This window comes from Schistocerca serialis, chromosome 4 (genome assembly GCF_023864345.2).
Source record: "Schistocerca serialis cubense isolate TAMUIC-IGC-003099 chromosome 4, iqSchSeri2.2, whole genome shotgun sequence".
Classification (NCBI taxonomy): domain Eukaryota; kingdom Metazoa; phylum Arthropoda; class Insecta; order Orthoptera; family Acrididae; genus Schistocerca; species Schistocerca serialis.
The window spans coordinates 111,009,327-111,024,940 of NC_064641.1; the positions used below are offsets into that span (position 1 = coordinate 111,009,327).

The following is a 15,614-nucleotide window of genomic DNA, read 5'->3' on the forward strand; positions in this document are numbered from 1 at the left end:
CTTTAATGATACTTTGTTCATTGTTTACTGACTGCAGAATATATTCATAAAAAAGGTAATGAATTCATCAATAAGAAGCTTACTTTGAACATCACAGTGCTATAGTTGGCATGATCCAGTTTTTTGGAGGTGGTATGCCATTGCCTTCCTTCAACCTTTGAACTGAACTTTCCAGCCAGTTAGATGGGGGCCTATAGTTTAATCTTGAATCTGAACCACAGCACACTTTGTCATTTTTCACATTAACAAATTGCTATAACGTCAAGTTGAACACATATATTTCGAACGACACAATACATGTAAGTCACTGAGCACGTAGACAAAGTAAGACATGTGTACACGATTACAGTCAAATCAGCACTGAGTCCAAGTCTGGCGGCTGCTGGCTGCTTGGCTGCTTAGGTGGCATGGCTGCTTGGCTGCTTAGGTGGCGTGGCTGCTGCATGGCTGGCAGACAGCGCCGCATATAGAGGACATGCGTAACTGCGCGGCGGCACTTTGAAAGATCGGCGAGTCACAACACTTTTCCCCCATTTTAATTTTTTGCACTGGTCTTGATGGAGGTGGCCTGTAGATTGCTAACATCCGTAGGTGTTGTTTGACTGGCCGTAAAGTCTTGAGGAGGAGGCTTCCCGTACGGACGGAAGTGTCCCTGATGATAACGGGTCGAGATGACAGGAGACGTAGGGGTCGAAATTTGCTGGGGCCCTGTGCACCAATCTGCTCATTGCAGCAAGTCTGGTTGATATAACAGGAGTCATGGGCGATGTGTTGGCGTCTATAGGAGAAGGAGGCGAGTTGAGTTGCTTCGACAGATGATTGTCATCCGGTTCCTGCATGGGCACGTCTCCTGGTGGCGTCCATTCTTGTGCTGGCACCGAGATGACGGTGAGAGGGCTGCATTGGGAGTAATGACAGATGCCAAGATCCTGAGCATCAGGTAGAGCTGAAGGTGGTGTAGCAGCATTCGGAACAGGCGTTGCCGGCACACGAGGCTGAAGCTGGTCCGAATGACGCACTGCAACACCCACGTCTGTCTGGATTTCATACAGGCATTGGCCACAGTGCCGTAAGATGCAGCCCAGACTCCATTTTGGCCGCCTGCCATATCCTCATACCCATAGAAGGTCGCCGGCAGTGAACTGGCCAAGCGAAGGCACCCGCAGCCGTGAGGTGGAAGGCCGCAGAAGATGAAGTAGCATGCGGGGCTGTCGGCCATGTAAGAGCTCAGCCGGGCTGTGGTCACCCATGGGGGTGAAACGGTAAGAAGCCAGAAATTGGAGAAGCGCATTATCAGCGGCAGAAGAAGTCAGGAGTTTCCTCATCTGAGCCTTAAATGTGCGGGTCAGTCGTTCAGCCTCACCATTTGATTGTGGATGGAACGGAGGTGCCGTGACATGCATGATGCCATGACGGGCACAAAAATCCGCAAAATCGGAAGAGACAAATTGTGGACCATTATCAGTATCAAGAGTAGAGGCAAGGCCTTCCAAAGAGAAAATGCGGGCGAGAGCACTTGTGGTTGCCGCGGTGGTAGGCAACGTGCAACGGACAATGGAAGGAAAGTTAGAGTAGGCGTCAATTACGAGTAGCCAATAAGAACCTGAAAAAGGTCCTGCGAAGTCAGCATGAATGCACTTCCAGGGCTTCTCAGGCGAAGGCCATGGTGACAAAGATGACTTCGGGGTGGCAGCCTGTGATTCACAACGGCCGCAGGCAGCGACCATGTGTGCAATTTCAGAGTCGATGCCAGGCCAGTACACATGACGGTGCGCCAGAGATTTTGTGTGAGAGACACCCCAGTGCCCTTGGTGAAGGAGGCACAAGACCGAAGCACACAAAGACCCAGGAATCACAACACGCGGCGAAGCATTATCGGTGGAAAGGAGGATAACACTATCCCTAGCCGTGAGGCGGTAGCGTAAGCGTAGTAGTTCTGCAATGGATCAGAAGTCTTAGTGGACGGATGATCTGGCCAACCCTTCTGAATACAGCGTAAAACCTGGGAGAGGGTAGGGTCAGAACCTGTAGCAGCCGCCAGCTGGTCCCCGGTGATGGGGAACCCGTCCACAACCCGCTGCTCGGCAACATCCAGGTGGAAACACAAAAGTTCGTCCCTATCGAATGCCAGATCAGGACCCATGGGAAGGCAAGACAGTGCATCAGCATTCACATGTTGAGCCATCAGCCGGAAATGAATCTCATAATTGAAACTAGACAAGTAATGAGCCCAACACTGGAGGTGGTATGCAGCATTGTCAGGAAGCGACATTGATGGATGAGACAAGGAAACAAGTGGTTTGTGGTCAGTAACAAGATGAAATTTGGATCGGTTGGTGATAAGCTTCACAAATATGGGAACAGTGCGAACGACGGATTTGTAAGATACCTCAGCATTAAATTGTCCCAAGAGAGAAATCTTCTGTTTATTGTACGTCCGTAATTGCTGAGAGACAGGTGATGGGAGTGGAGAACCCAACTGAAGATACGTCTGAGAATTAATGATAGTGGCAGCAGAACCAGTATCCACCTGCATGCTAACATCCCGACCTATGATTTGGACAGTGAGGAAGAACTTCCCTGAAAGGGAAGAAGTGCAATTGACAGACAACACAGAAGCAGAATCAGCATCATGTTCATGAACATCATGGATGTGGTCGAATTTGCAAACGGAAGACACATGACCCTTCTTTTTGCAATTGTGACACATGGCCCAACGTTGGGGAAAATCCTCCCGTGAATGTTTCGTAAAACACCGCGGACATGAAAGAAGTTGCCAGGGGTTTTGTTGCAGTTTCTTAGAGGTTTGTTTATGATTAGGCCGAGGCTGCGCGTGGGAGCGTATTGCGGCCACGTCGGCCTGCGGGAGGACGCCGCATGCATCGTCAACAGCGCACAGAGGTTGTATTTCCCCAACATCACCCCATCCCTCTATTTGCACCCCAGCAGCGCGAGAAATTTCAAAAGACTGCATGATGGATGGGACTTCATCTAGAGTCGGATTTGCCAACTGAAGGGCACGTTGCCTAACTTCTTTGTCGGGCACCGACCTGATAATAGCATCCCGTACCATGGAATCGGCATAGGATTCTTTGTGAACGTCAGTAACAGACTGACACTTTCGACTGAGGCCGTGAAGTTCAGCAGCCCAAGCATGATAGGATTGATGCGGTTGTTTTTAACAACGATAGAAGGCAACACAAGAGGCTACCACATGCATTTGCTTTTGAAAATAGGCAGACACAAGGGAGCACATTTCAGCAAAGAACAAAGACACAGGATCTTTAAAAGGAGCCAACTGTGACAACAACTGATACATTTGAGGTGAAATCCATGAAAGGAACAGAGACTTACATGTTTGTTCGTCCGTGACATGAAATGCCAAGAAGTGCTGTCGAAGACGTTTTTTGTGATCAGACCAATCTTCCACCGTCTCTTCATAAGGAGGAAAAGGAGGTATAGACAACGACGAGAAACACCCCGCATTTGATGCCACGACAAAATCGCGAATTGCCAATGTTAGAAGTGTTTGCTGTTCAATGAGACCTTGCAATAGTTGCTCTACAGTAGCCATGGAAAACTGTGGGTCAATTATGAAAAGGAAAAATCCACTACCTTGTCGCTCCTGGTGTAAGAAAATTATTTTCTCAGAAATGATTCCTCTACATCAGTTCTAAAATGGTTAATACAGCACCTCAATTTGCTAGATATTTAAAAAATATATAAATTGGTACTCATAAAAGTAATGAAAAAGCATCAAATTGCTGGGAAATAACAGATTCATAAGAAATACACTTAATAAAGTGAAAGCTGTTCAGAATATTATAAAAAAGAAATGAGAAATAATAAAAAGAATGGTAATAGTATTCAGTTGAATGAAAATTCCCAAATTACCAGCAACCCAGTAATGTGCAACTAATGTGGTTAACGGTTTTAGCAAATGTAGCTGAAAAGCCTGTTGAGCAAAACATCACATGAAAATTACACAAATCTGAGGTCAAAAATGGAACAAGTACATAAAATAATATTTCTATGCCAACAGATGTACAAATAGTCTAGCAAGAAATTAACCTACTAAAAACTAAACATGCTGCAGGAATGATTAGTACATTAGATTTGGTTACAAAAAATGTACAGAGCCACACATTTGTCCCCTACAGATATCTAGCCAGACTGTTAAAAATTCCAAAAGTGAAAACTCTTCATAAAAATGCAGACCTATTTGCTTACTGTAAGCCCTTTCAAAAATATTTTACTGTCAGACCTCTTAAATAAATACAACATATTAGCAGAGTCCAAACAAAGATTTCGAAGGAGACACTGAACTGAAACAGCTATTTCCTTTTCTGAGTAAAGCATTGCAGAGAATAGACAGGCTGAATCATGTTTGCAGCATGATTCAAGACTTATCAAAGGCTTTTGACACCATCAACCATAGTAAGTTACTTAGGAAGATGAAAAAATCAGGTATGGGGGAGCAGGAGATGACTGATTTTATCTCCTAGATTCATGAAAGAAAACATTTCATAAGGATCGCACATGAAGAAAATAACATAGTTAACATCCATCAATCAGATCTACTAGTAATCAGACACTGTATGCCCCAAAGATCCATTTCAGGACCAGTCATATTTTCACTGTATGTAAGTGACATGAACATAACAGGCAGGTCAATAAGTTTTTTCATATCTGGTCTCACAGCCACATATTTATTGTCTTTTAATAAACAACAGAAATGATGAAATTTACAGTTGACACTGGCATTTTAATAACAGGCAATAGGAAAGAAATATTGGAAGAAAACATTAAACCCATCAGAGAGAATATAGTAGATTATCTTGAGGCAAAAGACTTACCTGCAAGTTCATAGGTTTCCATGGCCAACATCATTTTCGATCAAATAATTTTGGGTTTTGTGTCGCGTCATTGTAAACTACTAAACAACTTAGTCACGACATTTTGACAAACTTGCTACAGTCCTCTTCAGGATCATTCACTGCTGTGTACTGGTGAATGTCTTCCTGCATGTATTGAATGAGTTCAAGACAACATTTAATGCAAATAGATACAGCAACAGAGACATACAATGAGCTACGAGGTACAGCGAAGACAAATGTACAGAAGATACTCTTCCTCTTGCTTGTATACCTCATGTGATTGCTGTCAGTGACTGTGCAGGCAAGGTCCTGCATCACTCATATACCAGATCTATATTTGAGATCACTGAAAGATCCGAGATTAGTTGAGACCCAATAAGGATCCCATGACTGCTCTGCACACTGAAGTTGACTACAAAATTCAGTGTGAATGTGGTGAAGTCCATGGTGGTGAAACCGGAAGACCTATTAGCATGTTATGTATAACAGGGACAGAACAACAAGTCAGCTGTAGCAGAACGCCACCAGGAACATGACCAGTTGTCAAGAACCTCAGCAGCTGTGGATGCAACAATGGTAAATAAAAAAGGCCATTGAAATGCCCTAACAACACTAACAGGGAGGATGACTACAAGTTACCTACAGCCTGGCTGCCAGCGATTGCAGCCTGGGAGAAAGAGTTTGCCTACCAATCACTTACTAGAGTGGCACAGGTGACAGATAGCCAGTACACCCCTCCAATCAGCCACCAGTATAGCACAGGAAATAGCCACCCCTCCATAAAAACCTCTTCAAATTTTCCATTGACATCTCAGATATCTGGCATTGGTAACCACCAGATAACTGAAAATGATGTTATATAAAGAAAGACATTCACTAGCATACTGCATTGAACTTCCCCGAAGAGGACCATTGCAAGTCAACTGAAATATTGGAAATTTAGTTGTTTTAGTATTTACAATGACATGACCCAATACCCAAAATTATTTTATCCAAAATTTATCTGTAAATTTGGAAAATGCTGTTACAATGGGCATATTATGTTACAGAATAGGACACTAGCTAATTCCCATATTGAACTAAATGAATGAACAATCATCAAAACAGAATGTACAAAATTTCTAGGCATGTATGTAACAGAAAATGAAATGTGATACACAAATTATATAAACAAAAAGTTGAACAAGACATGTTTGATGATAAGAACACTACAGAACTGCATCTCATACAATAATCTCAGGACTATATACTTTAAATAAGTGTCATCATATGGATGCAGTATGGAAGGGCGGATGCAGTATGGAAGGGCATGGGTTTAGCACACCAATCTCCTTGCTGTTTTCAACTGTACAGACCTTGGAGCCACTACTTCTTATTCAAGCAGCTCCTCTATTGGCATCACAGGGCTGGGTGCACCCCATAGCAGTCCTTCCACCATGGAGAAATCCCTGGCAGTACCAGGAGTTGTACCCATATCCTCTGCATGAGAATCAGACAGACTGGGGGCTTGGCTATATAGGCAGACTTTGTACATATTAGAAAACTTAATTATTATAAAAGAAAAATTGAACATTAGTGACATTTGATTCTACCATAATTAATCTGTTGATAGCTAATATATAAGACATCCAAATTATATATAGATAGAGCAGACAAATATGTCACTATTCCAAAAAGGCATACTCCTTCCTAATAGCAAACTGTATAATGCATTAACAAGGCACATAAAAATAATAACAGGTAAGGATGAATTCAAATCACCAGCAAAAGGCCACATATTTGGGCATCTAGAAAAACAAAATGATTCCTCCTTTTGATGCTATATTTGTAAAATTTCCACAATAGCCCAATGTTACATAATATTATTTGTAGTTGAAAAATAATTGTGTTTTAGTTTCTGACATGTTTGTAGCACTTAAAGACTGGTCAAATATTTACTGGACCATTGAGTAAATAAATAACAGAGAGGCCTGTTGGGTTGCTATGCTCCTTTGCAGCTTCTGTGTAAATGGCAGATACTGAGATAATAGCTATAGCTTATGAAGAATATGAGTATATAACAATATTACAGATTTCAGCTGCGTTGATAACATATCTGACAAGTTATTAACCCCATGTTTAAGCAAGTAAGAAAACAATGTTCCATCTTCAGATGATTTCGGGGGACGGACGCAGACAGTGCTACTAAAAGTTGCTGGTGGAGGCAAAGAACCATTTGATGTTGGTGGCCAATGGGTCGACTCTGGACAGGATGATATAATGCTGTTACTGGATGAGTTAGAAATAACTAGCTTCCCACAATACAGAGACGGAAAAAAAGTTTTTGAATTTGGAGCACATTTGAAAACAGAAGACAATTGTTTTATCCCGGCCTGTTCATGGTACTGTCGTTTTCAACTGAACAGCTTTGTACGTAAGGTAAGGTAAGGTAGTTTTTTCTTTATTGTTGAGCCTGTGTTGCCCTCCTTTTGTAGTGTGCAAAATCTACAACCAGACTCTGTGTTTTGTGGAATTTTATATTGTTTTTGACATTTTTAACAGTGACAGAAGCAAAATAAAAAATATGAGCTGTAAAGTTGTAGGGGATGATAGCACACAGTGAAACAAATATTACAGTTTTAGTTATTTCTTACAGAACAAAATGTTTGTATTTATTTAAATGAACAATTTGTTGCCAATGTTTTGGAATAAAACAAAAATAACTTGGCAGCTAATTAGAAAATGAAGGTACAATTTTAACAAGACACTGTGAATGTTTAACTGCCTACTGTGCATAGTACATAGCGAAACAGTTATGATTTTTACATTATTTATACATGAATAGCTGAGATCACACATAAAACATTAATATATATGATAAGTACAATTACAAACCTCGAGGTAAGTTTTGCTCAGTGAACATCAAGACTACCAAAATTGGATGGACATAGAATATAATTTTGTAGTCTCTTGGCAGTCATAGGCATTGCTGAAGACAGAATCATTTGAAGGCAGAATCATTGCAATACCCTTATGTGATACACAAAATTAATTCACTTCTTCAGCTTCCAGCGTTATCGTATAAAAGTATGTCTTCTGCTTCTGGGAATACTAAACCTGCTTTTGCTTTTCTTCAACATATGAGATCTCATATTCAAACACATTAGCTACAAGAAAGTTTACCAATAAATATTCACCAATCATGACATCCCAGTTCAAATTAAAAAGCTCTAATGATGAACTCATCTCTGATTCATCGTCTGCCACCTCATCTTTCACTTGAAGCCATTTTACTTTCACATTGCTTAATTTTCTGCTTGTGGACTCTCTTGACACTTCTCTTCTCTTTTCCTTTTAACTTTACCCTTCTCCTTAAATGCATTTTCTTCAATAGCTACCATCTCAGGTGTTGAAGTGAATATGATGCTTCTTTCTTTTGAGTACCCAGTTGTTTTTCTAGTAGGAACTTTTGGGAAACCGTGAAACTCCTTTGGTGAGATATGATTTGCTGGTGCTAGTGTTATCAGTGTATAAAATGCAGCTGACTGTCTGAACGTTTTGCATATCATCATCCAAGGTGTTTGGAGGTGTCACACATCTATCTAAATCCATTGGTTCTACTGGATTAGCCACACCATCAGAATTGAGAGAGTGGTCTGAAACTGAAGATGGAAGGAAATCCATCTAATCACAGGTGTTAACATTAAATGCAAAAAATAGATTGATACTGACTGTTAAGGTGACACATTAAGTTGCAGACAGACACAATTAAAAGATACTTGCACAAAGCTTGTGGTCACAGGGAAGGAAGCACACCTCATGCACATATGACCACCAACTCTGGCAGTGGGGTCGAAGCAGTAGTGTGGAGGGGGCAGCTAAGCAGAAGGGTTAGTAGCGTATGGTTGGGGGAGAGAGGAAAGCTACCTGGCAGAGTGTGCAGGGCTAGAATGCTAACAGGTGCTGTGTCAGGGGCTTGTGGGGCAGGGAGGTAGAGAAGAAAAGGAGTGAAAAAATAGAGGAGCAGGGAAAGATGGGCAGGTACTTTGGTATAGGGTGGGGGTCAAGAATGGGGAGGAGATAATGGGACAGAGGGGAAGGGAGTTGGGTGGAAGGTCTGAGGACAGTATGTTGCTGTAAGTTGAGACTGGGATAATTATGGAAGCAGAGAATGTGTTACATGGATAACTCCCATCTGCACAGTTCAGAAAAGTAGGTAGTAGAAGGAAGGATCCAGATGGCTTGGGTAGTGAAGCAGCCATTGCAATCAGGCATGTTATGTTCAACTGCATTTTGCTCTTGGCCACAGTTTGGTGGTGGCCATTCATCCTGGTGGACAGCTGGTTGATGGTCATACCAATATAAAAAGCTATGCAATGATTGCAGCAGAGCTGGTTTATGACATGGATGCTTACACATGTGGCCTGGCCTCAGATGGGGTTGAATAAACCTGTGACAGGACTGGAATAGGAAGTGCTGGGTAGTGAACTGGGCAGGTGCTGCATTGCACTTGGGTCTTCCACAGGGATATGATCCTTGTGGCAAGGGGTCTGGGATTGGGAGTGGGATATGGATGGACTAGGATGTTATGGAGGTTGGGTGGTTGATGGAATGCCACTTTATTAGAATTGGGAAGGATCTTGGGTAGGCTGTCCCTCATTTTAGGGCATGATGATAGGTAATCAAAGCCTTGGCAAAGGATGCATTTCAGTTGTTCCAGTTTGGGATGGTAATGAGCAACAAAAGGGGGACATTCCTTTGTGGCCATTCTTGGGGATGGTGGAATGATTGGGGGTGTGAGGGGAAATGGCATAGAAGATCTGTTTACAGGATAGGTCTGAGGGATAGTGCCTTTCTGTGAAAGCCTTGGTGAGACTCTCAGCTACTGGGCAAGGGAATGCTTGTCACTGCAGATAAGCCATACACAAGTGGCCAGGCTGTATGGGAAGGATTTTTTGTGTGAAAGGGATGAGTCAATATCATGAAGATATCATAAATGAACCTGACCAGACTAGGGGTTTGGCATTTTGGGAGGATAAGAATGTCCGCTCTAGATGGCTCCTTAAAGAGGCTAGCATAGGAGGGTACAATATGGGTGCCTATGACTGTGCCATGGCTTTGTTTGTCTATCTTCCCTTCAAAAGAGAAGCAGCTTTGGGTTAGGATAAAGTTAGTAAGATGTATGAGGAATGAAGCAGTGGGTTTGCAGTCTGAAGGACACTGGGAAAGGGGTGTTCAGTAGCAGTAAGACAATGGGAACGAGGGAAGTTGGTGTATAGGAATGTGACATCAACAGTGATGAGTAGGGATTCAGGAGATAAGTGTGTGGGTATGGTGGAGAGTCAGTGAAGGAAGTGGTTGGTATCTTTGACATGGGAGGCTAGACTACAGGCAGTTGGTTAGAGGTGTTGGTCAATGAGGGCCAGAATTCTTTTAGTGGGGGCACAATAATCAGCCACAATGGGGCACCAAGGATTGTTGGGTTTGTAGATTTTGGGGAGCATGTAGAAGGTGGATGAGTGGCATGTCATAGGGGTGAGGAAGGGAAAGGGTTCAGGGGAGTGATTCAGGGAAGAGTCTACGGCTTTAAGCAGAGTGTGGAGGTTGTGTTGGACTTCTTTGATGGGATCACTGTGGCAGAACTTATATGTGGAGGAGTTGGATAATTGGCAAAGGCCTTTTGCCGAGAAGTCAGTGTAATTTATAACAGCAGTGGTGGAATGTTTGTCTGCAGGTTTGATGATTAGGTCAGGATTTGTTTTGAGGTTGTGTATGGCTATTCTTTCTTCTGTGGAAAGGTTTTTTTTTTTTTTTTAGGGTGGGACCTGGGGAAGGATGGTAGGGCTAAGCTGGAGGTAAGGAATTCCTGGAAGGTGACTAGCAGGTGAGGTGGTTAGGTGGGAGGGGGGGATCATGGTTGGATGGTGGTATCAACAGGGAGAAGCAGGGTTCAGTGGTGGAATTCAGTTGGTTTTGGTTGGAGGAATTGACAGCAAAGAAGTGCCTCCTCTGCAGGCATTGGGAGAAGGAGAGTAGGTATTTGACAAGTGTAGCATGGTTAAATTTAGGTGTAGGGCTGGAGATGAGGTCTTTGGATACAACTAAAATTTCTGTGGAGCTGAGGGATTTGGTGGAAAAGTTATCAACAGTGTTACAGGAACATCTTGGCTCTGGATTTGGTCGAGTGTTGGTAGGGAGTTTTGAGGAATATGGCAAGTTGAAAAGGCCATGTAGACAGGTTTTAGGTTCTATGAATGATGGACAAAGAGGAAGACTGTGAGTGGGATAGGAGTTGGATAGTGGTGCCCTGAGGTGGCAGTAGGCTGTTAATAGCAGGATGCATAACGTGGAGGTGGTGTCTGGAATGCTCTTCCAGGTTCCTGGAGGCCAAAGGATTCAGTTTCAGAGATGTGATGTATGAAACAGGTATTGCACAGTAGTAGTATCTTGTGAAGGGAGCCGAGGTGGTTCTGGGATGCCTGTGTCATGGAGATGTGCTTTCCAGTACCAGATTTGTGAGGGCCAGGGATTGGCAGAATCTGAAAAGCTGGATCTTGTTGTGAAAGGAGGGGTTGAGCCACAGAAAGGAATTTTTATGGTTAAGCCATGTAGGTGGTTTCCATGCCTTAGGCAGCATTTGAGAAATAGTTTGGGACTGGGCTTTAGCCAGGAAAAAGAACACATGTTTGAACTAGTACAGAAAGATGGATCACGGGTCCATTGTGGCATGAATGGCCTAAAGGAAATAGAAATCACCTGGAAACAGGGGAAATAGGTGTTGACAGTTGTGAGAGTAGATGAATAAGAGAAAACACGCATAAAAAATATGTAAACATAAGCAAAAAACATGCAAAGATCTGCAAAAATATGCACAAAAATGTAGAAATATGTGAATCTGCACGAAAATACACACATATCTTTTATAAACATACAGAAACTTGGGAGAAAAGGAATGATGAGGTGTGTGTGTGTGTGTGTGTGTGTGTGTGTGTGTGTGTGTGTGTGTGTGTGTGTGTTTGTTTGCGTGCGTACATGCTTGTGCGCATGCACTGCGACAAGAGTAGAGAGGTGAAGGGCTTATGGCTTAGGTTGAGGATCACAAGTTCATGTGATATGGGTAGGTGTGGAAAATAAAATGCTAAAGTACATGTGAGTCATAAAGTGGGATCACTAGGAATAAATGTAATCACTACTATCAGAGAAAAGAATCTGGGGCATCAGATGCTGCTTCAAAATCCTCGTGGTCATGAAGGCTGGGTTGTGATCAGCCAATCATTGATACAGTGTGGCTTCGAAGTATATGTGGTTTGGAAAGCCATGCATAAACACAGGAAAGAAGAGAAAGGATGAACAGTGAGAAGAGTAATGCTGTAGAGAACGTAAGAAAGGGAAACATCACAGGGTTGTGGGATGGAAGAAAAGCTGTTCAGCAAAATCCAAAAATGGAAACTCTGGGTAGGAATATCAACAATGTAGGAAAATATAGATTGCTAGTTACCATAAAGATGATACATTAAGTTCCAGACAGGCACAATTAAAAGACTCATACACAAAACTTTCAGCCACAGCCCTCATCAACAAAAGAGAAACACATTGGATTGTCTACTTTGCTCTTGGCCACAGTTTGATGGTGGCCATTCTTTCTAGTGGACAGCTGGTCAGTAGTCGTACCAATACATAAAGCTGTGCAATGATTGCAGGAGAACTGGTAAATGGCATAGCTGCCTTCACAGGTCACCTGGCCCCTGATGGGGTAGGATAAACCCATGACAGGACTGGAATAGGAAGTGCTGGGTGGGTGGGTTGGGCAGGTCTTGCACCTTGGTCTTCCACAGGGATTTGTTCCTTGTGGCAAGGAGTTAGGATTGGGAGTGGTACAGGGATGGACTAGGATGTTGTCAAGGTTGGGCGAATGATGGAACTTTTAATCCACTACATGCCCGTTTACAGATGCCGCCTGATATATCTTCCCTTTTAGCAGATGACACGCGCTCAGCCAATCACATCCTCAAGTTTATCAGTGTCAGTGAGATGACACTGCTCATTTGATGCCCTTTTTTTGGGGAAAATAACCCCCCCTTCAATAGTAGTTTTCTAAGATCTACTTCCGTTTTTAGTTTCTTACCTTTTTGAGTTTCGCTCCCATTGATGGTGATTTAACATTCAGTTTTTTACCCTTCCCTAAGCCACAGAATGGGCACTTATGACTGTAGCAGTTCTGCACTTTAAAACCATAACAAAAAAAACCATTTGAGGTGGGGTGGGATGGATCTGGGGTGGGGTGTCCCCTATTTCAGTGCATGATGTTAGATACTCAAAGCCCTGTCAAAGGATATTGTTGTAGTTGCAGTCCAGTGTAGTACTAGGTGACAAAGGGGGCGCAACTTTGTGGCTGGCTCTTGGGGGTGGTGGGAGGATTGGTGATGTGAGGGGAAATGGCCCGAAGATCAGTATGCAGACTAGGTCTGGGAGATAGTGCCTCTTTGTGAAAGCCTTGGTTGGTGAACCCTCAGCATGCTGGGCAAGGGGCAAGGGGCAAGGGGCAAGGGAGATCTTGACTCTGTAGATAAGCTGTCCCTGGATGACCAGGCTGTATGCGATGGATTTTGTGGTGGGAAAGAGATAACAGCTGTTGGAATGCAGTTACTGTTGGTTGTTGGTGGGGTTAAAGTGGACAGAGGTGTGAATGGAGCCACTTGAGAGGAGGAGGTCAACATCTAGGAAGATTGAATGTTGGGAAGAGGAGGACCAGATGTAGCAGATGAGTGACATGGTGCTGAGGTTGTGAAAGATTGAAGATAAGGTGTCCTGGCCCTGTGTCCAGGTCATGAAGATATCATCAATGAACCTGAACTAGACTAGTGGTTTGGCATTTCAGAAGGCTAAGAATGTCTCCTCTATATGGCCCATAAACAGGTTGGCATAGGAGTTGCCATGCTGGTGCCCATGACTGTGCTGTGGATTTGTTTGCATTCCTTCCCTTCAAAGGAGAAGTAGTTGTTTAGAATAAAGTTACTAAGGTGCATGAGGAATGAAGCAGTGGGTTTGGAGTCTGAAGGACATTGGGAAAGGGGTGTTCAGTAGTGGTAAAACCATGGGAGTGAGGGAAGTTGGTGTGTAGGAAGGTGAGATCAACAGTGATGACTAGGGATTCAGGAGATAAGTGGGTGGGGATGGTGGAGAGTCAGTGAAGGAAGTGGTTGGTATCTTTCACATGGGAGGCTAGAGTATGGGTAATTGGTTAGAGGTGTTGGTCAATGAGGGCCAAAATTCTTTCAGTGGGAGCACAATACTCAGCCACAATGGAGCATCAAGGATTGTTGGGTTTGTGGATTTTGGAGCATGTAGGAAGTGGGTCTGCAGTGTGTCATATGGACAAGGAGGGGAAGGGATTCAGAGGAGAGATTCTGGGACTGCTTAAGGCTTTAAGCAGGGATTGGAGTTTGTGATGGTCTTCTGGGATGGGATCACTACGGCAAAGTTTATGAGTGAAAGAGTCAGATAACTGGCAGAGGCATTCTGCCAGGTAGTCACTGTGATTCATAACATTGATGGTGAAACCTTTGTCTGCAGGTGGGATGATTAAGTCAGGATTTATTCTGAGATTTTGTGTGGCTGTTCTTTCTTCTGCTGAAAGGTTGGTGTTATGAGGAAGGGACCTGGGTAAGGATGGGAAGGCTAAGTTGTAGGTAAGGATTCCCTGGAAGGTGACTAGTGGATGGTCAGATGGGTGGGGGCAAGCATCATGGTTGGATGGTGGGATGAACTGGGAGAGGTGGGGTTCAATGTTGGAATTAGGTTGGTTTTGGCTAAAGAGACTGACAGCAAAGAAGTGCTTCCATCACTGGGACCTGGTGAAGGAGAGTAGGGCTTTACCATGTCCAGCATGATTAAATTTGTGTGGAGGTCTAAAGGTGAGGCCTTTGGATATGACTAAAATTTCTGTAGAGCTGAGGAGTTTGGTGGAAAGGTTAGCAACAGTTTCACAGGAATATTTTGGGTCTGTGTATGGTGGAGTGTTGGTAGTGTGTTTTGGGGGGATGTGGCAAATAGAAAAGATCAGCTAGGCAGCATTTAGGGGCTATTATGGTTGCATGAGGAGAAAGACTGGATAAGGTAGAGGTTGGATAGTGGTGCCTCAAGGTGGCAGCAGGATATCGGCAGCAAGTGTGACATGGTGGTATCTGGAATGCTCTTCCAGGTGCTGGAGAGCAAGGGATTCAATTTCAGCGATGTGATGTATGAAGCAGGGATTTCCCAGTAGTACTATCTTGTGGAGGGAAATGAGATTGTTCTAGTATGCCTGTTCCCTGGAGGTTTGTTTTTGTAGTACCAAGTCTGTGATGACAGGGACTGGCAGAATGTGAGAAGGGAATGTCATTGTGAAAAGAGGGGTGGGATTTGGAGAAAGGAATTTGTATGGTTAAGCCATTTTGGGGAGATTCCACGCTTTAGGCAGAATTTGAGAAGTAGGATGTGGGGCTAGGTTTATCCAGTGAAAGGAACACATTTTTGAACTGGTACAGAAAGATAGAGATCCAACATGACAGAAATGGTGTAAATGGGAATGTCATGGAAATGGGAAAATAGATGTTGATGGTTGTAGAAGCAGCTGGATAAGAGAAAAGACGCATAAAAATACGTAAAGAAGGCAGAAACACAGACAAATATGCACAAATACTTCAAAATATGTAATCATGTGTGAAATCATGTAAAAATCACAAATAAGTTAAAAACATACAGAATCTTGGGAGGAAA

The 15,614-nt window shown here is 43.2% G+C and overlaps 1 protein-coding gene across 1 annotated transcript in view; it reads left to right on the forward strand.

Annotated features, from left to right (window-relative positions):
- Positions 1 to 15,614, forward strand: part of LOC126474296 (amine oxidase [flavin-containing] A) — a 263,151-nt gene that overhangs the window by 71,049 nt on the left and 176,488 nt on the right. The window contains exon 2 of the mRNA XM_050101761.1: positions 7,030 to 7,295. Within this exon, the coding sequence (XP_049957718.1) occupies positions 7,030 to 7,295 (266 nt within the window). The remainder of the gene's footprint in view (positions 1 to 7,029; positions 7,296 to 15,614) is intronic.